Source organism: Microtus oregoni, unplaced genomic scaffold (genome assembly GCF_018167655.1).
Source record: "Microtus oregoni isolate MIOR12 unplaced genomic scaffold, Mior012 000025F_ref0000491, whole genome shotgun sequence".
NCBI classification, from domain to species: Eukaryota; Metazoa; Chordata; class Mammalia; order Rodentia; family Cricetidae; genus Microtus; species Microtus oregoni.
The window spans coordinates 14,144,796-14,153,905 of NW_024543084.1; the positions used below are offsets into that span (position 1 = coordinate 14,144,796).

General features: G+C 51.2%; 1 protein-coding gene across 2 annotated transcripts in view; it reads left to right on the plus strand.

Moving 5' to 3' along the window:
• The window catches only part of Lrrc8a (leucine rich repeat containing 8 VRAC subunit A), a 30,295-nt gene extending 23,165 nt beyond the window's left edge, over positions 1-7,130 (plus strand). For both annotated transcript variants that reach the window (XM_041674217.1, XM_041674218.1), the window contains one exon: positions 4,530-7,130. In XM_041674217.1, the coding sequence (XP_041530151.1) occupies positions 4,530-4,805 (276 nt within the window). In that variant the 3' untranslated portion in view covers positions 4,806-7,130. The remainder of the gene's footprint in view (positions 1-4,529) is intronic.
• The last annotated feature ends 1,980 nt before the right edge of the window (positions 7,131-9,110 follow it).

Below are 9,110 nucleotides of genomic sequence, written 5' to 3' on the forward strand. Positions count from 1 at the left end.
CATTGAAACTGTAGGTGGCCCCTGTGTACCAACCCTTTTATGACTGGAAAGCCCCACCAAAAGGTAATGGGCCAGTTAGATTGGGGTTAAGGGCAGGGCACTTCTGTAGCTTGTGGTCTGACCTCCTAGGGGGAAACCAAGCTGTAGCCACTGGATGTTGGGTGAGAGGTTCCTTGTACTCAGGGCCTTCAGGATATCTTCCTGTAAAAGACGGGGAGCCTGAGGCTAGGGATCAGGAGACTGAGCACCGATTCAGCCACCACCTCAGTGCCTCCATTACAAAGGTCCTTTAAGTGAGTTCTGCTGGCTCTAGCGTGGGGTTGTGACCTTGAGCAGGTGTGACACCTCAGCCTTCTGTTCCCAGGAGCTCTGTCTACCAGCCGCAGACTTGGAGGACAGTAGATCTAGTCAGGACTCGCCTCTGCACGGCACATACTGCTGGTAGCTTAGGTCCTTAGGCACCTCTAGTGCAGGTCGTCCTGATCCTCCATGTCAGAGGGATTGGGATTGGGACGATCTTTATTTCCCTACCCCAGCCATGGTTTATGTATATTGGAGAGTCAAGGATGATGAGTCCACCTCTGGTTGTTTTCACTATAGTGAGACCCATTGAAAAGAGGAATTAGAGATTCATGAAGGGGGAAAAAAGCAAAAACAGAAATAAAACAAAAACCAAACAGGACAATCCCTTCTTTAATATGTGTGTGTATGGCGGGGGTGGGGGGTACCAAGTGGCTCCCTGTGGCATAATGTTGGAGTCTGGTCACTCCAGGACGTTGGGGTGGACTCTCCATCCCTCACTCTGAAGTATCTGCTGGGCCAGACTCCTACAGGAAGGTGTGAGCCAGCTTTCAGCCTTGCCTTATCTCGACCCCCACCCCCAGCTTCTCACGTAGGCTTGCCTGTTAGTGTCGTGCCTATTAGCTGAGGTCACCCCTTAGGAACGGAGCTGGTGGAGGCATGTTGTCCTGTACTAGAGGAAGGAGACCCTCAGACACCCTGCTTAGCACATTGCTTAATCACATCCTGTCCTCACCCCTGGGAGTACCCAGAGAGAGGCCTTTTATAGGAAAAAAATGTGCTTGGACCAATTGCAGGCAGGCAGGGTCCTCCTGGACTTGAGACTACAGTAGGGTAGGCAGTGAGGTGAAAGGCTTGGATTGGACAAGGCTGCTAGGGACAGGAGTAAGAATGAGTCCTCTGTTGGGGCGGGGGTGTGAGGGAGGTCTCAGGACCTGAGAGGAACGATTGAGTATGCATCCCGTGTTGGACCCTGAATGAATTGTCCTGAGACTTTCAGAGTCATCCTTGCGGTGCTCCTGCGAGGTGAAAGGTAAGGTCAGGTCGGAGCACATGACTCCATGTCCATGGGGAGTCAATGAAAGGACAGATGTGAATCTGGCTTGTGACAGGGCAGCAGGGCAGAGGCTGGCTTACGTGAGCTCAGAGTAGTGCCTTTCCAGGGGTGCTGAGGGAGGGTTGAGGAGCCGTGCAGGAGGGAGCAGACCGGAAGCTTCTGAGGGCCATCTTGGCTGAAGACCAAGTCGACCTGAGGCCATTTCTACGCTAATCAGGGAGCCACTGAGGTCTCTGAAAAGGCAGGGTAGAGGGGATTCAGGGTGACTGGAAAGAACTTTAAGCCTTCAGTGAACTGGGGACAGCTCTGAAGGTTAGGTGTGGCTGTGGCCAAGCTACCAGAAGTACCTGCACTTTTCTCTGAGGCCTACAGAATGTTTGATGGCAGAGTGGTAGTGGTGAGGTTCTGGGGAGGGGACGTTGAAGAAGGGATCTCAGGAAGCACCGACTAACTCTTGAGTGTCCCCGTCTGTACCACTCACTGCCAGAACCATCTCTACTGCCCTTGACTGTATCATTAGAGGAGGTCACAGGATGTGTGTGGTGGTGGTGGTGATGGGGACAGGAAGGCACTGTGGCTATTCTGGGAAGGCTCTGGTCCCTGGGTCCTGCAGGACCCACTTCCCATCTACCCTTGACTTTCGTATCCCTGCACTTCAGATCCTTACCCCATCCCTGACCCTGGCCATAGCAGAGGAAGCTTTGGATACCCAGGTCAGACGTCTCCTTGAATAAGTCACTGTAACCCCCCTGTTACAATGACTCTGAGGCTGTGGCCACACTCATTTTCCTGCCGAGAAAACTGAGTTGTTTATTAGGAACCAAAACCTCAGAGGTTTAGCTCCAAAACTGAGAAACGGTCCTGAGTTAGGAATGCTGAAGGTGAGAAGTATTCCTAGTTCAAGCTTTATGTTAAAAAATGGGGAAACTGTGCCAAGTAGCGGTGGCACACACCTTCAATACCAACGCTACCTACCAGTAGAGGTAGGCAGATAGATCTTTGTGATTTTGAAGTCAGCTTGGTCTACAGAGTGAGTTCCAGGACAGCTGGGCTACACAGAGAAACCCTGCCTCGAAAAACCAAAAATCAGCCAACCAAACAACAACAAAAAGAATGGGGAAACTGAGGCTCAAGAGAGCAAGAGGCTTCCCTGCTGCTATGGCATAACAGAGCATTGTGTTTGACAAAATGAGAATGTGGTTCCTGTGTGAGTGGTGGCAAAAAGCAAAGCTTGTATCCTCTCAAAAAAGTGGCCATGCACCCTCTGACAGGATAGGGTGTGTGTCACCTCTCCTTTGCAGGAAAATAGGAACAGTGGCGAAGTCCCTGAGAGTAGGGAGTCCCTGCTTGGGAGTATAGCCTAACTCCCCACCTGCCCATTCTTCTGAAGGTGGCAGTTTCCAGTCAGGTGTGGTAAGGACCCTTGTCTCTAGCTGATTGCCACAGAAGGGCAGGGGAGAGGCTGGCAGTCCTTAGGCTCTTCCTGCATGCCCAGGACACCTGGGATGGCTCTAATGTAGCTCTGTGGTTTGCCCCTTGCTCAGCCATTGCTGTGTATAGTCAACAGCTTTGCTATTTTTTTTTGTTTGGTTTTTTTCAAGACAGGGTTTCTCTGTGGTTTTGGAGCCTGTCCTGGAACTAGCTCTTGTAGACCAGGCTGGTCTCTAACTCACAGAGATCCGCCTGCCTCTGCCTCCCAAGTGCTGGGATTAAAGGCGTGCACCACCACCACCCGGCTCAGCTTTGCTATTTTTTTTAAGACTTATTTATTTAGGGGGCTGGAGAGATGGCTCAGTGTTTAAGAGCACTGGCTGCTCTTCCAGAGGTCCTGAGTTCAATTCCCAACAACCACATGGTGGCTCACAGCTATTTGCAATGAGATCTGGTGCCCTCCTCTGGCATTCAGGTATACATGGAGGCAGAATGTTGTATACTAAATAATTAAATAAATAAATAATTCTGTATGTATACAGTGTTCTACCTGCATAGCCTATAAGCCAGAGGAGGGCACAGATCTCATTACAGATGGTTGTGAGCCACCATATGGGTGCTGGGAATTGAACTCAGGACCTCTGGAAGAACAGCCTGTGTTCTTTACCTCAGAGCCATCTCTCCAGTCCCAGCATCGCTATTGTACCAGATTCAAATCGTGGCACCACCTCTTACCTGCTGAACTTCAGGACAAGTTCTCATCGTCAGTCTTCTGTTGTCTGTCTGTAAAACAGAAACATTCTCAGAGCATTAGCTGGTGGTTTCGAACACTGAGTGGGAAAGCAGTGCCTGTGCTGAGAGCTAGAGATGCACAGGCACTAGGCATCAATCACATGGGTGTACATCCATGCATACATGCATACATGCAGGCAAGGACTCAAACACATAAAAATAAGGATATCTTGCAATAGAAAGATGACTCTGATGTTAAGAGCACTTGATGCTCTTCAGAGAACACAGGTTCAATTCTCAGCATCCACATGATGGCTAATCACGGTTTGTAACTCCAAATCCAGGGGACCTGATGCCCTCTTCTGGCTCCTGGGGTCACTGCACTCATGTGGTATACAGACATACATGCTGGCAAAACAGCCATACACATGAAAACAAATTAAAAAGATAGCTCAGTGAGAACGGCATCTTCTATCAAACCTGATACCTGAACTTGATCCCAGGGATCCACACAGTGGGAAATTCACACACACAGCAAACAAAAAGAAGGTAATCTTTAAAAAAAACAAAACAGTATCTGTGCTGAGTGAGCTCATATTGTGGTAAGCTGCAAACAGGAGTGCCAAATGCTTACTACTGGGCCCCTGCACTCCTGTTACCCTGGGACCTGACAGGTAAGGAAGGCGTGTCCTGGGAGAAGCAGTGGTCTAGCTGGGACTCTCCTTGCCCTGGAATGTGAAGGTGAGTAGGGTAGGCAGTAACTGCCTGCTTGATAGGCCTGGCTAGACCACTCTGCACACTTAGAGCCCGCAGTTCAGGAGATGACAGACAAAAGGATTAGCATTATGAATGTTGTGTAGGACTCAGGAAGTCAGGATAGCTTCCTGGAGGAAGTCACTGCAAAGGTAATACCTGTGTATGGGTAGCTCTTGACCAGGTTTGTATGTGGAAAGCCCAAAGACACTGTCCAGCCATACACCTCACCCTGGCCCTTTGCTCCCTCCTGCAGATCGAGGCACTCCCCCCAGAACTCTTCCAGTGCCGGAAGCTGCGGGCTCTGCACCTGGGCAACAATGTACTGCAGTCGCTGCCCTCAAGAGTAGGTGAGCTGACCAACCTGACGCAGATTGAGCTTCGGGGCAACCGGCTGGAGTGCCTACCCGTGGAGCTGGGCGAGTGCCCACTGCTCAAACGCAGTGGCCTGGTGGTGGAGGAGGACTTGTTTAGCACGCTGCCGCCAGAGGTGAAGGACCGCCTATGGAGAGCTGATAAGGAGCAGGCCTGAGCAGAGCCTGGAGGAGCAGCAAGGACCCTCAGCGTGCCCTCAGGCCAAGTGGGCAGTTCAGTTCTCCCAGAACTGCTGGACAGCCAGCCGGGTCCAGCCAGGTTCAGCCATGCAGAACCTGGACCAGGCATAAGCTGGGCCAGGACAGAAGACAGGAACTGAGGGGCTGGCCCCTTTTCTCCCTCTGGGACTCATACACCCAGGGCAGGCACTTGCTGGAGACCGGAAACTCTGAGACTAGTCTCCGAGTACAGTATTTGGACAATCAGGGTCTTCACCCTGGAGGCCGTCTCTGCCTCAGGGGCTGAGCTGGCACCAGAGGCCCAGGGACAGTAACTTAGATTTGGGTATTTATTTTTGCCACTTCCCATCTCCTCCCTCCAGATAACTTATACATTCCCAAGAAGGTCTGGTCTGGGAAGTTTTTAAGAGACCTGCAGGGTTTGCCTTTACTTTCAGGTGATGCTGACAGAAACAATGCCCATCCAGACTTAGGCAGAGCCAACCGCAGGACGGTCACCTTATTGGCACAGGGCTAGGATCTGGCAGCGAAGCTTGTGGGAGACCAGGCCTCCAGGTGGAAGGATCAGGCCTGGGGCTTGCCCCATCAGTTTTTTGAAGCAATTTTAGGGTTTTTTGTTGTTGTTGTTTTGATTTTTTTTTTTAAGCTTTGAAAATGATGGTTTGGGTATTAAAAAAAAAAAACCTAAAAATAAAAAAAGACACTAAAGGCCAGTGAGTTGAAGTCTCAGGATGGGTGGTATTTCCCCTTGAGCAAAGCAGCAAGACATTGAAGGAAACTTCCTGTCCCTGTGGTGTGGGCCAGGATGTTTTCCTGTCTGTCCTGACCTTGGTCCAGCGGAGCTGTTTGTTCTTCTCTTCTCCCGGGCAGGCAGGGCTTTTATTTTTGTTTGCTTTTAGGGTTTTTGTTTTTTTTTTGTGTGTGTGTGTGTGTCTTGTTATTTTTCTTCTCCGTGGGTCTTGGCAGACACCCTTTACATGACTGTCAGCCAAAAGGAAGGCTCTGGAACTGCCAAGAAGGGAGGAGACTTGGGCTGGCTGATCCCCAGGGGACCGGTGCTCCATCCCTTCCTCCCCACCCCCATGATGCCACTCATGCACAGTGTTAAGGAGCCTCAAGCAGCTGCTTCCCCGAGACTCTGTCCCCACATCGTGTGTCGTGGGTTTGCTCAGTGCCACCACTCGCCTCTGCTGCTGCTTACATTGGCTGTCACCATCTGGTCCTGATTGGGTGCGGAGAGGTCACCTCTGGGAGGGCAGCTTCCATACTGGGCACCTGGTTTGCACACAGTACAGTTAGCACCTAGTGGCGGTAAGCCACTCAGCTTTAGATCAGTCACTAGGGTCCCCACTTTAGAAGGGTCCTTGCCTTAGATCAATCACATGGACACTAAGGCACGTTTTAGCGTCTCTTGTCTTAACAATTATGTCTGTCTCTGTCCCTTTGTGTTTTCTGCGTCGTGTCATTGGATGTAACCCTTGGAAATACTGCACACTAGCCTCTGACAACCATGAAGCAATCCGTTACACGTGGGTCTGACTTGTGGACTCGGTTCAAATATCAAATAAATCTATAACAAAGTTGCCTTTGCAGGTCTCTGTGCATAGGACGCGATTTGTCCCTTCACTTCTGAGGTATCTTGGTCCTGGTTGACCAGTCTGCTGAGGGACTGTTTATTGGGCATCTACATACAGTGGTGCTCTCTGCTCACCCCTCTGCCCTGAGAAACTTGGAGTACCTTTGAGGCAGTTGCTGGATGCTCCAGGCATGGTTCCTGACCAGAAGTCTCGTGACCAGTTCATTTTCTCTTGTCCCAGGCACCTGTTTGGGCCCTCATGAGCTTTGATTGTTTGGGACTGGGAGTCATCTGGAATGGGAGTCAGTAGCCAGAAGTTCTTGTTCCATCCAGCCCAGTTGTTCTGTGCATGAAGCTAAGCCCATCTCCTCACTGTGTGGCTTACATATCCCCATCTATGCCGAGGGCCTGTCCATCTTTCAGAAGATTCCTTGGGTTGTGATACCCAAGTCTGCATGGTTCTGCAAAGTAAGGTTGGCAGTGACCAAGGGGAGGCTGCCTGGATTCCAGCCCCTTTGGGGTCAAGGACAGACGCTCTGAGAAGTAGAACTGCCTTCACATCTCAACTCTACTGAGACCCTAGTTCCCTTAATTTTTTGTTTGTTTCTCTTCCCCCCCCCCATTTCTTTTTTTTTTTTTCCTCATTTGTAAAATTGGAGTAATATTGGCATGGACAGGCTTGTTTGTTTAAAGGAGCCATGGTTATATAAAGTCCACTTCTATTCTCCGTGTCTGTAGTACCTAACAATGGTATATGGATTGGGGGAGGACAGGGGAGGCATTGCTGGGAATGGAACCCAAGGCCTTGAACGTGCGGAGCAAGTGTTCTTTTCATCCACTGAGCTATATTCCTCTCTCCTGGGTGATCTGTAGAGGAATGCTTACCTGGGTTCACAGTTGCAGAGACTAGACCAGGATCTGATGGCTGTACCCAGTGAGGGGTGCATGCTGCTTCCTAACATCGCAGGAGTTGGGAGCTGCAGGGCTAGCCTGTTCCCAGGAGAGGCATTAACCCATTCATGAGGCTGGACCCAGACACTTCCTCCCTGTGGTTGTTGTATGCAGCCATGACCGCAGCCACAGCTGCAATCTCAGAAGTTTGGAAGCTGAATCAGATTGCAGAGAATGAAGCCAGTGCAGGCTATAGAGTGGCCAGCCGGACCTATGGAACAAGCAGAGAGGGCCATTTGACGCTTTACCAAAACTCAAAGTAAGTGGAGTTAAGTTTCTAATAGATGAATGTAGGGGTTACAAGCTCAAGCCATAGCATTGCCCGGTGAGCAGTCTCCTACCTTCTGAACCGTGCGCACGTCAGGAGATGACGCCAGGAGTCTTTAGGTGAGGAAGAGAGACCAAAGTGTGATCTCAGGAGGCCTGAGTTGCTTGGGCAGTTCTTCTGGAACTGACTAGAGCCTGTCTCCCTTGCTCCACAGGGGACTGACCCCTCAGACCTGAGTCAGAACCCCCTCTACCCGTGCCCTTGTGGACTGTTGGCGGACAGTGGGTTCCACTCACAGACCCTCTTCAAACCTTCAGTTCGGGAACTTCCCTTCCTGTCTGGTCTGATCTAATCTGGTCCCGGCCCCACCCTGTTTCCACCCTGGGGTAGGGATGGGGGTTGAGAGACGTTCAGGCCAATGCCCCAGACCCAGAGAATTCAGTCTGGAACTGTTTAGTTTCTGGGGAAAAATGATGTGGAAATGCCGCCCACCCTCCCCTCAAGGCCGGCGGAATGAAAAAGAGTGCAGCTTTCTTACCCCCCTCTACCACCCCCTACCCTCCGCCCCCACACTCTACCTAAAACCACAGCAGTGGCCTAACCCCTACTTACAAAATCAACTTAGAAAACTTGGAGAACTGAGAAATAGTTTTAAAAAGCAAGATCAGCACCTCACCCCCACTCAGCCAGCAGAGGGAGAAGCAGTTGGGAGGTACTTCCTAGGTGTTAGCCCCAGGCCAGCCTGGCTCCTTATCAGCCATGATTAGTACTTGTTATTCACTGGGTTCTGTTATCACCAGCCTCAGAAAGTAAGGGCTGGACCCCCACTGCCTGCCTGGCCAGCCCCTGCTCCCAGTCTTTCGTGAGGCCCCCAGGCCACTGCTGGCTCAGCCGTAGGGGCCCTCTCTGATCCTTGTTCCTGGAACTGGGTGTCTGTTTTTGCTCAACGATTGCATCAGAAAAGGACTGTTCTGTGTGCCTTGCCCTGTGACTCCCAGTTCTGTCTCCAGGGCCTTCCCCAGCCTGACCCGAGAGAATTCCCATCAGCCCTAGGGTCCACTGGGCACAGCCCTCTCTGGCTTTCTTGAGGCCTGTACAGCCTAGACAACTGTAGCTCCTAGTGTTATGGTCCAGAAAACACTTGATCTGGAGCCAAAACTCTCTCGGCTGAGCAGTGTTCCCCCTCCTTGCTCCTGAGACTTTCTGTCCCTTGGCTGTTCAAAGCACCATTTCTGGGAAAGCCAGTGGACCGCTTTTCAGAGCCCAATGTCCCTGCCAGCTGCAGAGCCAGCAGGTGGTTCTGACTTTCCTGCCAACCCCTCTGTAGACTAGTCGTCCCATATTCTGAGGCCCAGTACCCCCTCATCTGCCTTCCCTCAGTACCGCTCCGGTCTTCCAGCATCTAGAGGGCTTCAAATCAAAGCTGGAGCCCCCCAAGTTATTTTCCTAGGATCTCTTAGGCCTTCACAATGCGAAGCCACTTAGTCC